Raw genomic sequence first — 20,478 nt, 5'->3', positions numbered from 1 at the left:
TACTCGTATAATTTCTGCCCGTCGGTCTTATGCCACCAATACACAGTCGATTGCAATTCTACTGGAGCCACATCTTTCCATGCTCTCGGCAACTGACCATTGTTTCCCCCAATTCAGTTTCATTCTGTTGGTCGGATCACATAGTTCGTGTTGTGTTCGTCGGTTTATCTTTCGCCCCTCATACGCTCTGGTGTATGACTGCATAGTTTTTTTTCCTGTTTGTTTATTTGTTGTGTTGTGTTTTGAACATCAATTTGAACGAAATTATTTTTAGCCATAGTGTAAGTAATGGAATATCATTATTGATTCTATTGAACGAAACTGGAGTCCAAAATTGTTTTTACAGAAAAAAAAACTTCAAATTCTTTTAATCGATATTGCTTAAAGTCTTACGTTTGAAATTCTTTTGAGGACTTTGAATTTAACAGTTCCAGCAATTTGTTTAGTGGCTTTCTCCATTTTTGTTTTTGTTTTGAAAATCTCAGATTTCAGTTTTCTAAAGTTAATTGAACTCTTTGCTTCGTACTGTTTGAAGTACTTTGTGGCACTCTTTAGCCAAGTGCATAATTTATTGTTGTATGCAAGGCCAACAATCATATCAATTGCGAGAACAAATTTAATGAATAGATACACAGTGCAAAATGTAACAAACGACACCACAGATGATGTCGTTTATTGAAAGCAAAATTTTTAGTTATTTCATTCAACCAAATAGTTTGCCTTATTCTATTATAGTTATTGGGTTGCCCAAAAAGTAATTGCGGATTTTTTAAAAGAAAGTAAATGCATTTTTAATAAAACTTAGAATGAACTTTAATCAAATATACTTTTTTTACACTTTTTTTCTAAAGCAGGCTAAAAGTAACAGCTGATAACTAACAGAAGAAAGAATGCAATTACAGAGTCACAAGCTGTGAATAAATTTGTCAACGCCGACTATATGAAAAATCCGCAATTACTTTTTGGGCAACCCAATATAATTCATTCATTAAAATTAAGGAATTAAAGATGCGCCTTTTTAATTTCTCTGCTATGTTTCTGGGCGAAAGTTAAATCGTTCCATAGATATCCTTTTGAAGTCAATTTGCACGAACCCTGCTGAATTCTGTAATTTTCTTGATTTTTGAAGATGTATGTTTCAAAAATGTAGATGGCGTAGAAACAACAAGGCGTTCATTGGGCATTCATGATGTGGTCTGTGAGGGTTTTTACAGAAAACCAGAAAATGTGCTTCATCACTCAAACAGATTTTCCAACTAAACAAGGTTCTGGTAAGCCAACTATTGATCTGTGTTGGTCAAAAAGCGAGTTGCAAGCTGCACGAATGTAATTAGCAGGAGTTTGGCTCCTTCCCATGTATTGGCTTGCTCTCTCAAATGACCCAAATAGAGAATTCCATTCTAATTCTAAAAATCCTAAAATTTGGTGTCTTTGGTTTGGTTGTCCTCTTATTGTCTTATTGTGCGGGGTGAATAACGAATTCAGATTAAAAATACGAGGATTTGAACTTGATTTGATTTGGGAAGGTATTTTTTATTCTGCTTATTCTTAAATATCAAACCTTAAGTATTGGGTTGCCCAAAAAGTAATTGTAGGTAATATAGTCGGCGTTGAAAAATTTTTTCACAGCTTGTGACTCTGTAATTGCATTCTTTCTTCTGTCAGTTATTAGCTGTTACTTTTAGCTTGCTTTAGAAAAAAAGTGTAAAAAAAGTATATTTGATTAAAGTTCATTCTAAGTTTTATTTAAAATGCATTTACTTTCTTTTAAAAAATCCGCAATTACTTTTTGGGCAACCCAATAGTTTTGACATTGCCAAAATGGGCGATGCATTTTGTTTTGCCCTGAAACCCCATTTAGCAAACAAATTGCACTTTGCGTGATATTTTTCTCGGTGTATTTTCCAAAGCTAACTTTTAATATGTAGCGACGGCTTCTTTATATTCTTCCTTGATTGTTGTTTTTTTACATAGACGATTTAATGAACAAAACGCGACGTCGTCTAAAGCTATAAATTTCTATTAATGTTTTTACACATGTATCGTTGCAATTGATATTGATTTTCGATATGTGGTCTTCAATTAAAATTTTTCCTTGTATAAAAAATTCAAGGTCCAGAAATTACAAAATTTTAATGCTATCGTAATACTAAAAAATAATAACCAATATATAATATTGTAAAAAAAATTATTCCTTACTCGCTTACAGAATACCAAATGTAAGATCTAGACGAATACAAACTGTGTTGAATGTTTACCACGACCATTATGGTATATTCGTCCAACAAGTTCTCTATATATTATATATCTATAGCTATTGCCTTGTCCATTTCCCAATGCAATTCCCCCTATTTGGTGAAGCTCAGAAGACAAAATCTATATATATATATATATATATATATATATATAAATAAATTTGTGTTTGTTTGTTAGTTTGTTTATGGACCCATCGGGACAATATTGACAATATATATTCCAAGTACCTAGGGGGATGCCCCGACCCTAAAACCCCTTTAAATAGGCATATTGGACGACAATGACAATATGGGACTCGCATGAAATGTATTCGTGAGTAGATTACGAATATGGTAAGGAAGGAGGAATAGGCTATATATTGTAATTTTTTGATATTGGAAGGGGGCGGACACTCTCCCGTTACCCCAAAAACACCACCCAAAATCAAGGTAGACCGATTGGGACAATATGGATATCAAATGAAAGGTATTGGAGAGTAGAATACGAATATGGTAATGTTAGGATCAAGGAACCCAGGAGCCATTCCAAGCCTAAAAGATCATCAAACAAACATATTGTACGTACAAATCAATATGGGACTAAAATGAAAGGTATTCGGGAGAAGATTACGAATATGGCATAAAAAATTATGTCTAAGTATTTGCGGATCGCCCCACTCCCTAAAGGCTCCCAACTCGACCATGGCTATATAAGACACAAATGAAAGGTATTTGGGAGTTGATTATGAATAAGACATTAATCTTTGTGTCCAAGAATCTAGGTGGCGCTTTACCTTTAAAAATCGCCTCCAATAGATCATTTGACGTTTTAAAACAATGGGGGATCAAATGATAGATATTTTTCAGTAGAGTGCGTCATTCAAATATGTGCTCAAGCGGCAGATGGAGTGTGTCGCACAACCCTCATATAGACACCCTCCACCAAACGGCTGCATACACCAATCATGACCATATGGGGTTAAATTAAAGGTATAAGGTTGTGGACTACGAATCTGATATATTCATTCTATTCATATATCTAGCGGACCACCTCACCCCGAAACAACCGATCAATCATAATGACCTAACAGGACACTGTTTGATTTAATAAATGTATGGGAACACAAATAAATGTTGGCCGCCATACCCCAAAAATTATGACTTTCAGCGTGATAGGAAGAGTTGCAAACCTTAAGGTTAAGATTGCAACCATTTTTAGCTCATCGATAGACAAGACCAAACGACGTGCTGCTGGGCAATACTTTTTTGTTTAAAAGTTTTACATGGTTTAATAATAAGAACTTTCGCCACCACATCAGATACATAGACTGGCAAATTAGTTCTTTCGTAAAAATCTAAGACGATCTAGCCATGTCCGTCCGTCTGTGCGTCTGTCTGTTGAAATCACGCTACAGTCTTTAAAAATAGATATATTGCGCTGAAACTTTGGACAGATTCTTTTTTTTTTTTGTCTATAAGCAGGTTCAGTTCGAAGATGGGCTAAATCGGACTATATTTTCATATAACCCCCATATAGACCGATCCCCCGATTTAGGGTCTTAGGCCAATAAAAGCCACATTTATTATCCGATTTTGCTGAAATTTGGGACAGTGAGTTGTGTTAGGCCCCTCGACATGTTTCTTCAATTTGGCACAGATCGGTTCAGATTTGGATATAGCCCCCATGTAGACTGATCCCCCGATTAGAGTCTTAGGCCAATAAAAGCCACATTTATTTTCCGATTTTGCTGAAATTTGGGACAGTGAGTTTCGGTAGGCCCTTCGAAATTCTTCTTCAATTTGGCTATAGCTGCCATACAGACCGATCCGCCGATTTAGGGTCTTATGCTCATAAAAGCCACATTTATTATCCAATTTTGCTGAAATTTAGGACAGTGAGTTGTGTTAGGCCCTCAGATATCCTTCTTCAATTTGGACCAAATCGGTCCAGATTTGAATATAGCTGCCTATTACATAAAAGGCGCATTTATTGTCCGATTTGGGACAAATTTTGGTACAGCGATTTGCGTTAGGCCCTTCGACATACTTTTTCAATTTGGCTTAGACGGGTCCAGATTTGGATATATCTGCCATATAGACCGATCTCTCGATTTAAGGTCTTTCGCCCATAAAAGGCGCATTTATTATCTGATTTTGCCAATATTTGGGACAGCGATTTGTGTTAGGCCCTTCGACATACTTCTTCAATTTGGCTCAGATCGGTCCAGATTTGGATATATCTGCCATATAGACCGATCTCTCGATTTAAGGTCTTTCGCCCATAATAGGCGCATTTATTGTCTGATTTTGCCAAAATTTGGGACAGGGATTTGTGTTAGGCCCTTCGACATACTTCTTCAATTTGGCTTATATCAGTCCAGATTTGGATAAAGCTGCTGTATTGACCGATCTCTCCATTTAAGGTTTTGGGCCCATAAAAAGCGCATTTATTGTCTGATTTTGCCAATATTTGGGACAGCGATTTGTTTTAGGCTTTTCGGCATTCTTCGTCAATTTGGCTCAAATCGGTCCAGATTTGGGTATAGCTGCCATATCGATCGATCTCTCGATTTGAGGATTTGGGGCCATAAAATACGCATTTATTGTCCGATTTCGCCGAAATTTAGGAAAGTAAGTTGTGCAAGGCTTTTCGACATCCCTGTCTTATATGGTTCAGATAGGTGTATTTTTAGATATAGCTACTAAAAAGACCAAACACAATTCAACAATGAATTGTTATTATTATTATTTGGTCCAAATCGGAACATATTTCGATATAGCTGCTATGGGGCATAAAGTATGCATTTTTCACCGGATTTCGACAAAAGGAGGTTTACATATATACCCAAGGTGGTGGGTATCCAAAGTTTGGCCTGGCCGAACTTAACGCCTTTTTACTCGTTTTTTAACTTTCTCACTCTAAGACGGGCCTTAATAATAGTTTTCAAAAACACCAGATCTCGGAGATGGGTAGAAATACCTAGTATGGGTAAAATGCCTAGGAGGGCCGCCCAACCCCAAAACCCGCCAAACGGATTTATAGACCAATTACTACAATATAAGTATCAAACTAAAGGTATTTGAGAGTAGATAGCAAATCTGATATCCAATTGTGGGACTAACACCTAAATACCCCTCAAATTGGACATATTTACCGACCATGGCAGTATGGATCTAAAATGAAGTCTTCGGAAGTAGAGCACCAAGTCTCTTGGGTATACACCACAACCTTAAACAGGACTTTTACTTATTGGGGGTTAAATAAGCGGTATTTGAGAGTAGAAAAATCCACAGGAAAGTTGGAATAAATTTTCAAATTAGGCAGAAATTTCCAAATTAAGAGTACTTTTCTCCAACATATCATTATCGAGCGTAGCAGAGCGGGTCGGGCTCAGCTAGTCTATTATATAAAAATAAATGTGTTGCGCCTTGTTTGTTTGTTCTGTATAGATTGAAAAAAGGTCTAAGCCGATTTTCATGAAATATTCATAGATGTTCCCTTGGTGAAAATTGGGTACTTTATTGTGCGATATCCGATTTTCATGAAATTTCCACAGATGGTAGAGTTTGACCCCCCGGTGAAAAAAGGGGATTGAGTTTTGCGATTTCCGCGCGATATCCGCGAGGGGGGTGAACCCTTAACCCTTGTTTCAAAAAAGCCAGATCTCGGAGATTGGTGCATTGATATAAGCGAAATTTTGAATGCCTCCTTATGTTAATCCATAAACACAAAATTGGTATAAAAATTTGGGGTCAAATAATAGTGATGATGCGCTTCCCCTAACCCCACACAAACGGACATGTTTACCGATTGGGACAATATGGGTTGAAACCCAGGAAGGTATTTAAAAGAAGAGCACGAACTTGATGTAACAATTTGCACCAAGTTTCGGGGAGCCCGTCCCAAATGGACATGTACATCGAACTGGACAATAGTAGAATACAAAATATATACAAAACTATGGGTCGATTCTCGGGGGGTCAGCACACCCCAAAATTATGCCCCAAAGGGACATTTGAGAGTTAAATACGAATACAAATTATTTTCAAATTTGGACCATGTCAAATGGGGGCCGTACCGGAGGCCACCGGACCAGCTAATTTTCTATGAAAATCAAATTTCCTTAACTAAATTTTGAATAAAAATCTAGTATCGAATAAATAGAATACTACCATGAACCATCACAGTTTTCCTCAAACCTACAAAAACGAGTCTCAATAAAATAAACGAAACATAAACCCAACATGTGATGACAATATGTGTCCGCTGATATTTAGGAAATTTTCTGGTGAAAAACAAAAAATGAAACCGATTCATAAAGCATGGAACATTTATATGTGATCATCACGCGAAACCACGAAACTGCAAAGAAAAAAATACACATAATTTTGAAACGAGTACGACAATTATGTGTGTCGTGTCCCTGAAATAGCAAAAAACGTTTAACATTAATGACCAAGTACCGCCAACGATAAGACCATATATTGACCTTAATGTATGTCTCTCATGGAATTGAAACGGCCAGAGGGAAAACAAAAGCAATGCAAATGGAATTGTCATATGAAATTAAATACAAAGTAAAAATAAGTCATGGCTGGTTAAAACAAAACTCGGCTTATCTTCTAATATTAATACAAGCAGGACTTATCAGTTGAAATTAATACAAAAAACCAAAATATTCATACATTCTATGTATACAATACATACATCTCTACAGCATATTTGTTGTTTCCGTTACTAACAAAATAATTGAAATTGTATACCGCACCATACACCACACGGCCATTGGTATTGGACGGATGGAAGGACGGACATAAACGATGCTGTATGTGCCTCATTTTCTAATGTGTTCCTCATAAACTCTTGTTTTTTATTTATTTTTTTTTTTTATTTTTCTTTCATATATGAGAATTGTTCTCATTTCTCTGTTTGATTTCCAAGAAATCTTTGTTTTAATTCGCTCTGATCTCATCACATGTACAGAGAAGTGCAAATATTCTCGCATAAACTACTCTGGCTGTGGTGATAAGTAAACAAGCAATGGTACACTGCTTACCAATGGATAAGACTCTGAAAATCAAAGCACAATTCAAAACAGTTTTTCAGTTGAATACTTATTGGGTTGCCTAAAAAGTAATTGCGGATATTTTAAAAGAAAGTAAATGCATTTTTAATAAAGCTTAGAATGAACTTTAATCAAATACATAATTGCAATTTTGTTCGATAACCTTTTGCCATCTTCCTGGCAAATTTAGTATTCCACGCTCATAGAACTTCTGGCCTTTATCTGCAAAAAACTGAACCAAGTGCGATTTTATAACCTCATCATTGCCGAAAGTTTTACCATTTATAGAGTTCTGCAAAGATCGAAATAAATGGTAGTCTGATGGTGCAAGGTCAGGGCTATATGGTGGATGCATCAAAAGTTCCCAGCCAAGCTCACTCAGTTTTTGGCGAGTGACCAAAGATGTGTGCGGTCTAGCGTTGTCCTGGTGGAATATGACACCTTTACGATTGACCAATTCTGGTCGCTTCACCTTGATGGCTGTATTCAATTTGTCCAATTGTTGACAGTAAACATCCGAATTCATCGTTTGGTTCCTTGGAAGCAGCTCAAAATATACCACACCCTTCCAATCCCACCAAACAGACAGCATAACCTTCTTTTGGTGGATATCAGCCTTTGAAGTGGTTTGAGCTGGTTCACCATGCTTGGACCATGATCGTTTTCGACTAACGTTGTTGTAAACAATCCATTTTTCAACTCCAGTTATGATTCGTTTTAAAAACGGATCGAATTCATTGCGTTTAAGGTGCATATCACAAGCGTTGATTCGGTTTGTTAAATGAATTTCTTTCAATACATGTGGTACCCATATTAAAATTGACGCCAAACAAACAAATGTAAACAAAATTTCGCGCACTTTTTTTTTCTAAAGCAAGCTAAAAGTAACAGCTGATAACTGACAGAAGAAAGAATGCAATTACAGAATCACAAGCCGTTGAAAAAATTTGTCAACGCCGACTATATTACTACTATATTACCGACAATTACGTTTTGGGCAACACAATATTTTGTCCATTAAGGGTTAAGGAACTCAGTTCGGAGTGAGGGGTCAATTTATAAAAGTTTTTGAAAGGTTTAGGTTAAATGGGTAGGCTCATCGTTTAGGTGAAAATCAAAGCACAATTCAAAACAATTTTGCAGTTCAATACATATTTTGTCCATTAAGGATTAAGAAACTCTGATCGGAGTGAGCGGTCTTGTTACGAAAGTTTTTGAAACGTTTAGGTTAAGTGGGTAGACATATCGTATAGCTGAGACCATTCGAAGGTCAATTTGGCTTATGGAAGGAAGAGAAGGTAAAAAAAAGTGTGACTCCTCCGATCAGACCAAGAGACGAGATAGAGATGAAAAGAGTTGGAAGCAAGCACTTATCGTCTAATAGGTTCTCAAAGGTCTGTTTTTGAGAATCGATAGAGCTTGTAAATGAGTCCTCCTCCTCCGAATGCGTCTTACTGAACTACGTGCTCACAGCTAGACTAAAGGTAGGGGGAGAAACCTAGCCTCTTTTTACCCAAGGATTATAGGGTAATCAATATCTCATTTTTCGTCTAAAAAACTCTGGAAGACTTCTTGAAACGCCTCAGCTCATACCGAAAACAGCTCATACCAACGCGGTATAATGCTCCACCGTCTCCCTGTCTCACCACGTCGGATGCAATTTACTGAACTACGTGCTTACAGCTAGGCTAAAGGTAGGGGGAGAAACCTAGCCTCTTTTTACCCAAGGATTATAGGGTAATCAATATCTCATTTTTCGTCTAAAAAACTTTGGAAGACTTCTGGGAACGCCTCAGCTAATACCGAAAACAGTGGTGAGACAGGGAGATGGTGGAGCATACATGGCATCACTTTATCTGCCTTTCGACTCTCCGACATTGGGGCTGCAACGGCTGGTGAGGAAAGCAAAACAGACAGGAAACGAGGTACTAATAAGGTGCGATGCGAATCTCACCACATTTCGTGGAGTAGTACCAATACTAATAAGCGGGCCCAAGCCCTGGCAGAGTTCCTGAGTACTAACGACCTAATAATACTTAATATTGGTAACACCGCTACCTTTGTTTATAGGATTAGGGAGCAGGTAGTAGATGTGACGATATGTACGGAAAATCTAATCGATGAGGTTCAGGATTGGAGGGTCTCCATGGAGCACTCTTTCTCTGACCATTAGGTTTAGAATAGCACGGCCAGCGTCGAAGTCGATAAGCTTCCGGAATAAGTTGAAAACCAACTGGACAAAATTCGGAAGGCTACTCAGAAGAAGATTTATGCAAGATAATTTAGATTGTCCAAGCATAGAAGACATTGAGGAAAATGTCAACAGGATTACGACTGCACTGGTGGGGTCCTTCGAAGATAGTTGTCCCTTCGGAAAAGGAAATCAGGCCAAGAAAAACCCTGGATGACCACGGAGATCGCAATATTGGGAAAGAGGTCCGCAGAAGCGGAAGTTTATCGGGATGTGTATTACACACAGCTCAAGGAATACAATAAGAATACCAGAGCGGCAAAGCGTGCCTTCTGGAACCTTTTCTGCGAACAAGTCGTTAGCGTTAATAATGCCGCCAAGATAAAATAGTTTTTCTCAAAAACCCATGTCCAATTTGAAACTTTATTAGACGACATGGAAGTGAGGGCAGAAACAACGGAGGACATGTTGAGGCTTTTGATGAAAACCCATTTTCCACAGGATACGAAGGGACTCACAGAGACACCGGAATCTTGGAATAATGACGTTAATCGAAGGTTTATAATAACAGAATTTATGGTGAAGGAATCCTTGAGGAGCTTAAAGCCATTTAAGTCATCCGGGCCTGATGGAATATTTCCGGCGTTACTACAGACTATATGGCGCCTCGTCTGGCCAAAATGTTCACAGCGTGCCTAGGACTTGCATATACTCCGAAAGCTTGGCAGGAGGCAAGGGCGGTGTTTATACCCAAGCCCGACAAGGCAAGTTATGCGACACCAAAGGCTTACAGGCCCATAAGCCTTACGTCCTTTCTACTCAAAACCGTGGAACGTATTGTGGACACCATGATAAAGAGTAGGACTGCCCTGCACAAGGTTGTGCATAAAATAGAAGAATCCTTCGATGCCAAAACGTACACACTGGCGGTAGGCATTGACATCGAGGAGGCTTTTAACAATGTGCGGACCGACTCAGTGATCCAATCCTTAGACCAGTACCGGGTAGGCCCGGTTCATAGAGACTGGATAAACCATATGCTAAGGAACAGGTGAATAAATAGTGTGTCCCAGGCATAAATATAAGGGAGAAAGTGGCACAGGGGGGCATTTAATCGCCACTCCTATGGGTGACCACCATAAATGACCTATTACGGATACTGACTGAGGAGGGATTTGAACCCGTCTGCTACGCAGACGATGTTATAATACTTCTATGGGGTAAGGATCCGAACGAGCTATGCAGAAAGGCCGAAAGGGTCTTGCATATGGCATATGACTGGGCTAGACCCATAGGTCTCAATGTTAACCCAGAGAAGACTGAAATATGCCTGTTCACAAGAAAGACGAAGGTGGGCCAATTTAACGCACCACGTTTCCTCAATAAGACGATTTTGATATCTGACAAGGTCAAATACTTAGGTGTGATCTTGGTCAGGAAACTGAATTGGAAGTGTCACATTCAGGAGCGTACTGAGAAGGCTCGCAGATGTTGAGCACGAAATGGGGCCTGAATCCGAGAATAGTCCACTGGCTCTACAGGAGCGTGATTAGACCAATACTTACTTACGCCTCAGTAGTTTGGTGGACTGCTATGGATAAAAAGTGCAACATAAGGACCATACAACAGGTTCAGAGAACATGTTGTCTTGGCATAGTCGGAGCGATGGGGACCACGCCCACTAGGGCACTAGAGACTATTCTAGATATCCGACCCATTGAGGCAGCCACTGCGGCTATGAGACTTAAGGCGATGGGAGAATGGGTTGAGGATGGGAGCAGCTCATACCATTACGGTATAATCGAGGCGACGATAGGAAACCTGGAGAAAGGGATACCTGGTTCCGATCGGATACCTGAGATGAACCTTGAAGTCGAGTGCGAGGCACTGTTGCCATCGGCACAGTCTTGGATTGACGGAACCCTAGTATTGCCATCTGGAAGATCATATTGCACGGATGAATCAAAGCTAGAGAACAGAGTGGGCCTGGGGGTCTACATTGAGAACCTAGGGACTGAGATCTGTTTTAGACTGCCTGACCATAATACGATCCTGCAGGCGGAGATCCGGGCGATCGCGGAATGCGTGAGGTGGTAAAATGGCTATAAGAGCAATAACAAACAGGACGGTAAGGTCAAGAACAGTCTTGCAGTGTAAGAAGGGAATTAACGCCTTCTCTGAGAATGGCAAAATCCGCATCGTTTGGGTGCCGGGTCATAACGGAGTAAGGGGAAATGAAAGGGCAGACGATTTGGCGGTGTAGGCAAGAGGACTGCCGTCAATAAACTTGGTTAACCCGAAACCTTTCGAGTCGACGCAATCCGAGTTAAGGGAGTGGGCGACGAATGCGCATGCAACATTGTGGAACAGCGAAACGATCGGTAGGACGGCGAAATCCTATGGGGGGATCCAGATCGTGAGAATTTGAGGCTATTACCAGTAACCAGCGATATCAAGTGGTGTTCGCTTGTGATGCTCGATATGAAAAGGCGAGTTATTAGAGCCTTTAAATAGCCAAAAACAACAACGAATTGACGTCGCGCAACACTAGACGTAAAGACGTAAAGTTGGGACTGGTGAGGTGATGCAAGGAGGTTCTTAATAGCATGGGGAAGACTGTTAGGCTTTGCCTAGTCCCGGTCATCAAGAGTGCCAAAGAAAGACGCGGCCAACTATCCGGCCAGGAATAGGTCAATGATTAGCGCAGATCATGCTAAGGAATCTGTGAGACATTCACGTGAAGTCGAGACTGGTTTGAAGATGCTAGGAGCTTCTTCAAATGATATGGAAAGCTGTTAGGCTCTGCTGGGTCGTTATGCGCCATCAAGAGTGGCGATGACCGAGGCAGCCAACGATCTAGCTAAAAATGGATCGCTGATTAGCGCAGATCATTCTACGGAATCAGTAAGCCCTTTACAGTCCAAGCTTCTTTGGTCATTTCAATGGCATGTCTTTGACGTTGGACACAGCAAAGGCGGACTTCAGCAGGGTGTGCGAAAACAAGGAGGAGTTAGAAACGGGCGTGAGCACCACACAGGCTGGAACATTAAGGTCCGATCTGTGTGGTTTCATTGCCGTCACGAGAAGCTTAGCTGCAAGCTAACGGGCGCGTCCGCAAGTTGAGGATAGTGCAATGCTCCATAAGGAGTAGCTGTAATGGCAGTCGCGGACAATCAGCGGTATATAGCGGAGAGTCTCAGTGAGAGGCTGGGCGGCACCGGCTCTTGCACAAATACTGAGTGCCTATGATGCTCGATATGACAAGAGGAGTTATTGGCGCCTTTAAATAACCAATGTCCAACATGTTCCCGCGGCAATCGTTACTTTGGACCAGAACGAGCCTGCAGAAGTCCGCTCACATAAAGGACCTTTACGAGGATCGTCACCTCCACAGGAAAATGTGGCTACAACAATTGCCGAAATACACAGAATAATGGGTGAACACCTTTTTCCGTAACTAAATTCCCTGCGCGTTTTCCCGGTCCATCCGGGTTACCGCATTTCTGTTGTTACTGCTTTCTTGCACGGATCTCTCTTTCGCGTGCCCTTCAACCTTACCTAACCTAAGCGCCCATCTATGCGACATGCCCACAACGCGTATCTACGCACTCATGACCGCGTGTGTAGCTCATCACGTCTCCCATCCAAACCACCCAGTTCGGAATGTCTTTCTTTAGTTCATAAATTCCACTGTTTTTTGGTATGCACAAATAGTGCAAACGAATGTATTTACATTTCTTCGAATCCATCTGTTATGCATCATGATTATAAAGATGCTAATCTTTATTAGCGAAACCGAGGAAAAAACAGAGGGCATTGCTGTACTGGTTGATTACTGACTGCATTATGTTTATGTTTATACCATGATTTTGTGTATTGACGCATACATACAAATTTGCCATATGTAGTGTTTCCAAACAAATCTGCAAATGATGTAGTTATTGCAAGAGGTTAACAGACAAATGAAGCCGAAGTGGACGATTGACAAATACAGTTGAAGCAACAAGAACTTTGGATTCTATTTATGGGATTGGTGTAAAAAGACATGCGGTCCATTCCGGTGCTGAAGGCTGTTGTTATTCTCAAGGCTGCGGAGTGTGAACAGTGGGTTGAAGTCGAGTTCCGAGTCGAGACAAGCGACCCGCTCTCCGACTTGAAGAGGTTATTTCCACGCTGCGAACGCGCATTTATCTCTGTGTAACACCAAAACGGAAGAGCGAGAAGACAAGGCTATTACTAAAGGAAGTAAGCAGGATGTCAGTATTGCTTTCGGTATCATAACAGGACATTTACGACGACGAGCTCACCTATGCAAAATCAATACGGCAAGCGATAGCATGTGTAGGGCATGTGGGGAAGATAATGAGACGTAGGAGTATTTCCTATGTCATTGCCCGGTTTTCACACTAAGGTGGGGATACAATACTACTAGAATTGAACCAACTTAGGGGCGTGATATGCAATTAGTAATTTTGTAAGTACCACGGACTTCCAAACATAGATCTTCTTTTTCGAGGTTTCTTTTAGCATTTAGAGCGTATAACAAGTCGATTATTGGTTTAGGAGTTTGTCCATAGTGACATGGGCGGATTAATATCCGCAGCCTCTTTTCACCCTAACATATGGAAATTTTAAATTTTACTAAAATTTGTATGAAAAGGGCGGAATGCACCTCAAACAAAATCTGTTAAAATTAGATTTTAAATTTTTTTTTTTTGCCAACGTTTGATATTTTAATAAAAAAAACCAAAGTGTTATGATTTCCATTCAAATTTAGTCTTATTTTCATTTTTAACTTTTATCCGAGTGTCGAAAGCTATTTTGTATTTAAAGTTTAGATGAAAGGTGTCGATCTGTTCTGTACCATGGCGAAATGTGGTCTCATTTGTACAACAACTACAAATCATATGGTGCAATCCACCATCTTGCCATCGAGATGTTATTTCAAAAAGGACATTGTTCTCAATACAACCAAAGAAACGTGTGTGTGTACGTGTACAGGTATAATGAGAGAAAGAGAATCACAAACAAAGAAAACGTGCAAAAATCGTGGTGGTTTTGCTGCGAATGTAAGCACAGAACTTACATCTTAATACCGTTAAATAGCCTGGCTGTTTTCAGCTGTTCGCGTTATGTCACCTTTAATAATCCACCTTGGTTCTGTACCAAGGCGGATTTAACAAGGTGGTCTCACGCGAAAAGCTGTAAACAGCCGGCCAGGTTTGACAGTATTAAGATGTCAGATTTTTGTTTGCATTCTCTTTGTTGTCATCTTTTTCTCGCAAATTCTCTCATGTACGCACACAAATTTCTTCGTGTGTATTGGCAAACCGTCGACCAGCTTGATGGCAAAATGGTGGGTTGCACCATATGATTTGTGGTTGTTGTACAAATGAGGCCACCTTTAATTGTTTCGCCATGGTTCTGTACCAAGGTTTGGGTTATGCTTGTGCTATGGTGGATTGGTCAATTCTAAAGCCATACTTATAGGCCAATTATATTATTGCTTTTAGATCTAAGTTTACTCGATAGTTTCTTTACGCGATAGCAAGGAGACTAATCCTCTATAATTGGTCATTAGGTTATGGGTTCTTGCAGAAATAAACATTTTTCCTGTTATGTTTTACTACTCTGTTTGTTGTTGGAAGCCACCGTACGCAGAGGTAAGCATGTCCGTCTCTGACACTGAAAACCTGTTCGAAAATTCTTAGCGGTGGTTATCCCCTCGTGAGGTTCTTTGCCATTTAAAAACGAATTTTCGTCTTCGACAACCACAATACCATTTTGTATATATTTCGAAATTCGACTACGCCATCGCCAACCGGAATAAGGGGGAAAATAAAAGTACCTTATACAATCGAGGTCAGTTCTACCAAAATAGACGCCTAGTTTCGGACTCAATTTTTTTATTTATGTATTTTGAAATAATTAAAGGGCCATGTGTTCTACACTATATTCTCGAATTAAGTTATACCCCTCATTCATAAATAAAATCCATGCATACATATGAATTTGAGAGAGAACATTTACAGAGAGAGAGTGCGAGAACGAAAGAGGGAGAGAGAGCTAAGGCAGAGGCAGAGATAATTAAACCTTATCTATGTTTTAAAAAAACCAAGACTTACTTAAAGTAAGATTAAACATTCTACATTTATAATATTTTCAATTTTAGAAGCATGAAGTGGTCTGTACTGCTATTGTTGCTGGGTCTAGTGGCCTTTGCACATGTTCGTGCTGAAGAGGAAGAAATTGACGATGAGGACTTGTTGGATAATTTCGATCTTGGTGATTTGGATGAGAGTGATGAGGAATTGCTTAGGCAATTGGAGGAGAAAAACTTGGTGAGTTGAAAAGAGGACACGATTTTTGCAATATCTTAATATCTTCTTTAATATCTGATTCTATTTAAATTTCAGAATAAGGATGTGGAGCGTGAAAACGAAATTGCCTCAAAGCTCGTTCAGGATACCAACAACATTGTGAACCCAGTCATTGAAAGTAAACAATTAATTACCATATGCCTTTCAACCAAACGCCTTATTTATATTCCAATTCTCTTTCATAGTTGATCCTTGCGAAAAAATGCACTGTGGTGCTGGTCGTGTTTGCCATTTGGAAGGTGTTACAGCCAAGTGTGTTTGCATACCAGAATGTCCCGAAGAAACTGATACCCGCCGTCGTGTGTGCACCAACAAAAATGAAACATGGCCTTCCGATTGTTCAGTTTATCAACAACGTTGTTTGTGCGACACCAAAGATCCTGGATGCCTGAATCCCTCCAACACACATTTGCACATTGACTACTACGGTGAATGTCACCAGGTCAAAGAGTGCACAGAGGAGGAAATGAAAGATTTCCCCAGACGTGTGCGCGATTGGCTTTTCAACGTTATGCGTGATTTGGCTGAACGTGATGAACTTACCGAACATTATATGCAAATGGAATTGGAGGCTGAGACCAATATGACACGTCGTTGGTCCAATGCTGCCGTCTGGAAATGGTGCGATTTGGATGGTGATACCGATCGTTCTGTATCCCGCCACGAACTCTTCCCCATTCGTGCTCATCTTATAAGTTTGGAACACTGTATTGCACCCTTCTTGGAGTCTTGTGATCCCAACAATGACCATCGCATTACCCTTATTGAGTGGGGTGCCTGTCTTGGTCTGGAACATGTAAGTTCATTTCTTTTCGCCTACTGGCTTTGGAATATTAAAAAAAAAATATTTTTTTTTTTCATTTTTTCTTATCACAGTCTGACCTCAATGAACGCTGTGATGATATTCAAAAAACTGTGCCCCACTTGTTGGGTTAAATGTGTTGTGTCATCATGCGACGGAAGTTGTTCAATCGCCACTACTATGCGTAGCATCTTTAATAGAAACAAAACCACAGTTTATGAAGCTATGTGAAACTAATCAGCCATATTTCCAGAGATAATTAAGAATTTAATGCTCAATACTCAATGCCAAATAATTTGTAATACTTCTTATTTCAAATAAAACATAAAAGTAGATTTTTAAACTCAAATTGAACATAGAACTTTTTTGGATTGTAAAAAATAGTCGATAATAGAGGTGTAAGGACCATAAATGAAAACCCGATTTGAATGATTTTTTCTACAGAAGTTAAAATATAAGGGAATTTTTTAGGAAAATATTAGGACAAAGTTTTTGCAAAAATGTAATTTTGAAAAAAAAAATGTTTAAATCAAACTTGTGGAAAATTTTCTGTATGTTGCTGTTCTATGCAAATCTGCAGGGTTCACCAATAGAAGATAAGGTCACTTGCGAAAACATAAAGTGGATAGGCCCCATGAACATCATTAAGGATGTCAAATCTGCCGATTGAAAATTTCATCAAATAGAAAACGTAAACAAAGCATGAATGTATAATGAAAACGTTTTGCCAGTACTTGGCATTGAGGATGTCATCAATGCCAATACTGCCAAAAATTGTACACACATACCCCATAAAGTATGCGTTCACCTGACAAACTTATATGATTAGTTAAAGAACACAAAATAAAATTATAAATCAAATTCCTAATAATAAATTAAATTCCTAAAATTAAAAAACAAAAACAAAAATCTCAAGTTTTGTTATCCACTTTCACTCTAGAGCGATTTAAATATGATAACAATTAAATATAAGCACCACAATGTCTGCGTTCAGTAATTAAAAATAAACAAAAGAGTTATTTAAACACAAAATAAAAACATATTAACATATTCCTAATATTTGGTAGGATAGCCACGTTGTTTTAAGACTGCACTTAGTCTATTTGGAATGGAGTTTACCAACTGCTCTGTTTCCTCAGATGTTATTTTTGCCCATTCTGCCTGCATGACACTTCGTAACATCTCCTTGCTGGTTATAACGTGCTGACGAATTTTTTTCTCCAATAGATCCCAAAGATGCTTAATGGGGTTGAGATCTGGTGATTGGGGTGGTGTTTTAAGCTGCTTTGGAGTGTTGTATAGAAGCCAAAACCTAACAACCTCCGATGTATGCTTTGGATCGTTATCTTGTTGGAACCAAAATGTCGTTGCTAACCCTAGTTTAGCAGCTCTTGGTTTAAATTTTTTTTTTTTTAAATATTGAGATAACCCCCTTTATCCATTTTGGACTCAATAAATTCTAATTGACCCACTCCTCTAACAGCCATACACGCCCACACCATAACTCCACCAACACCGTGCTTCACAGTTCCAACTAAATTTTGTTTTTCCAGCTCAGTCCCGGACTTGCGCTACACTATTTGCTGACCTTTAATGCCAAAAATACAGAATTTGCTCTCGTCGGAGAAAATAATTTGTTTCCAGAATTCAGGAGGGTTATTGATGAAAGTATTAGCGAATGCAATCTGCTTTTGTCTGTTTATGACTGAAATATACGGCTTTCTTCGAGCAACTCTTCCATGAAATCCAGCTCTATGTAATATTTTTCTGGCAGTTTTGGCACAGATGCTTTTTTTAAACACTGTTTTAATATTTTAAACTATTTTATTTGATGTTATACGAGAGTTGTTGCTTGCCATATTAATCACTTTGCGCTCTTCTCTAACGCATAATTTTTTTGGACGCCCAGGCCGAGGCTTTGAAGTTATAATGCCGGTTTCTTGTAATTATTAATTACGCGCTGGACAGAAGAATATGTTCTTCCAACTGTCCCTGCAATATTTCTAAAGCTTTGTCCTTTTTTCCACAACTTAATAATTATTTTTCTTTCAGATATGCATATTTCCTTTCCTTTAGTTTCCATATTTCCAAATTTATTAATTTTTTTAAAAAACACGTGTAACTATCACTTGTTATGGTAATGAACTGAAACTGATCAAAAATAAGAACAAGCATCATAAAAAGTAACGGTACTTTCGAAGTAAACAAAGTGAACGCAGACTTTTTGGTTGTCATAATTTCTTCTTATGAGACAAAAGTACCGTTAGAACAAAAAAGCTAACTTGTATTTTTGTTTTTGTTTTCTAACTTAAGAACAACATATACAACAAAACTTAACTTTATTTATTTTTTTATGTTGTTTTTTAATCATTAAAAAAGAAATTTACAGAAATGTCACATTTGCACTTACCTTATAATGTAGAACAACCAACTTGAGGTATAATTAAAACTTCATTTATCGAATTTTCTGCTCCTGAACTCTAGCTGCTGCCATGAATCTTCATTAAAAGTAAATAAAAATGAAACAAATTTATTAATTAACAATAAACAATATTTTTATTTTTACTTACCTCTGCCTTATTGATCCATTTTGGCGTTAGCTTTTGTATTTTCATGAAACGGCTGCTTTTCATAAAACAGCTGACCTTTACAAAACATCTGTTCAAAGTTGCAAATTTCTGCTGACAAAAAAACCCCAGTAGAAATTTGCAGGTTCTCTATTTTCTAACTGTCAAAATTTGCTCTCTCTCGAGCTCTGTTCTGCTGGCAAATAAAGTACGCGAACAACTTCCAGTAAAAATTTGTTCAAATTTGCACAAATTTTTGAGTTTCCGAACACAGCCCAACAACAAAATATTCAGTGCACTGTCAAAATTACTGATTAGTGCAACTTTGATTTTTAGTATATTACTAGTTCGAGGCATTTTTCGTTGTTTTTTGTGTTATGGTTCTTAACTATAGAACACACACACAACCAAAACTCGTTGACAAATAGCGCACTTCGCAAGAATAAATTGTACTCAGCTGTTTACGGTACACTACCTGGTAATTATGTCATGCGAATGCTGGCGAGCACATCAAAACAAAAGTGTTCAGCAGTGGTAATTGTCTTCTATTGCTGGCGACATTTGCGAGGTATCTATGGCACTATCAATGTTTTTTTGTCTAAATATCGATTTATATTTTTCCTATCGATACTATCGGCAAAGTTAAATTTTTTGGAAAATTTAACAAAAATGGTGATCCTTCACTGAATGTATCCTTTAAGATACATTGCACCTATAGAGAGCGCAATTTTGATCCAGTTGGCCAAAAATTTTTTACTGTCGTGTGTGATCTGGGTTTCACTTGTCTTCTCCCCAAAAAGTTGCCTTGTGGCCGAACAGCGCGCTCATTGAGCTTAAACTTGAATTGCGTAACATTCGTTGATATGAATGTTCCAGAGCAAATTTTCATGTTTATATTTGGTAATTGAAAAATGAAGAAGAGTCTCGAGGGTCTTGACTAAAACGCGATTTTATTTTATTCCTTCATTCTATCGGCACAATTCGATTTTGGACGAATGTAAAACGATTTCTATTTTGTATAGTTCTGCAAAACGATTCCGCAAAAGAAAATTAGGTTTCAATTCGACTGCATATACCCTGTAGGATTGATTTCTATTTCTCTCCATCCAAAAGAACTTTTATTTATTTAGAGGGCGCAATTCTCATCCGATTTGAGTGAAATTTTGCACGTGGTGTTTTGGTATCACTTCCAACAACTGTGTTAAGTACGGTTCAAATAAGTTCATATTTTGATATAG

General features: G+C 38.6%; 1 protein-coding gene across 1 annotated transcript; it reads left to right on the top strand.

Annotated features, from left to right (window-relative positions):
* The first annotated feature begins 106 nt into the window (after positions 1–106).
* Positions 107–17,022, top strand: LOC106091091 (SPARC). The gene is made up of 5 exons (XM_013257514.2): positions 107–281; positions 15,664–15,832; positions 15,908–15,989; positions 16,057–16,667; positions 16,748–17,022. Exons 2-5 carry the CDS (start codon positions 15,668–15,670, stop codon positions 16,805–16,807), a joined length of 918 nt encoding a protein of 305 aa, XP_013112968.1. The 5' UTR covers positions 107–281; positions 15,664–15,667; the 3' UTR covers positions 16,808–17,022.
* Positions 17,023–20,478: the final 3,456 nt, after the last annotated feature.

Source organism: Stomoxys calcitrans, chromosome 2, assembly GCF_963082655.1.
Source record: "Stomoxys calcitrans chromosome 2, idStoCalc2.1, whole genome shotgun sequence".
Taxonomy (NCBI): domain Eukaryota; kingdom Metazoa; phylum Arthropoda; class Insecta; order Diptera; family Muscidae; genus Stomoxys; species Stomoxys calcitrans.
This window is presented reverse-complemented; position numbering and strand designations above follow the sequence as displayed.

Coding starts and splice junctions, on each gene's coding strand:
- LOC106091091 (XM_013257514.2), top strand. CDS start 15,668: ATGAAGTGGTCTGTACTGCTATTGTTGCTGGGTCTAGTGGCCTTTGCA. Junction 15,833..15,907: donor AATTGGAGGAGAAAAACTTG/GTGAGTTGAAAA, acceptor TTTAAATTTCAG/AATAAGGATGTGGAGCGTGA. Junction 16,668..16,747: donor CCTGTCTTGGTCTGGAACAT/GTAAGTTCATTT, acceptor TTCTTATCACAG/TCTGACCTCAATGAACGCTG.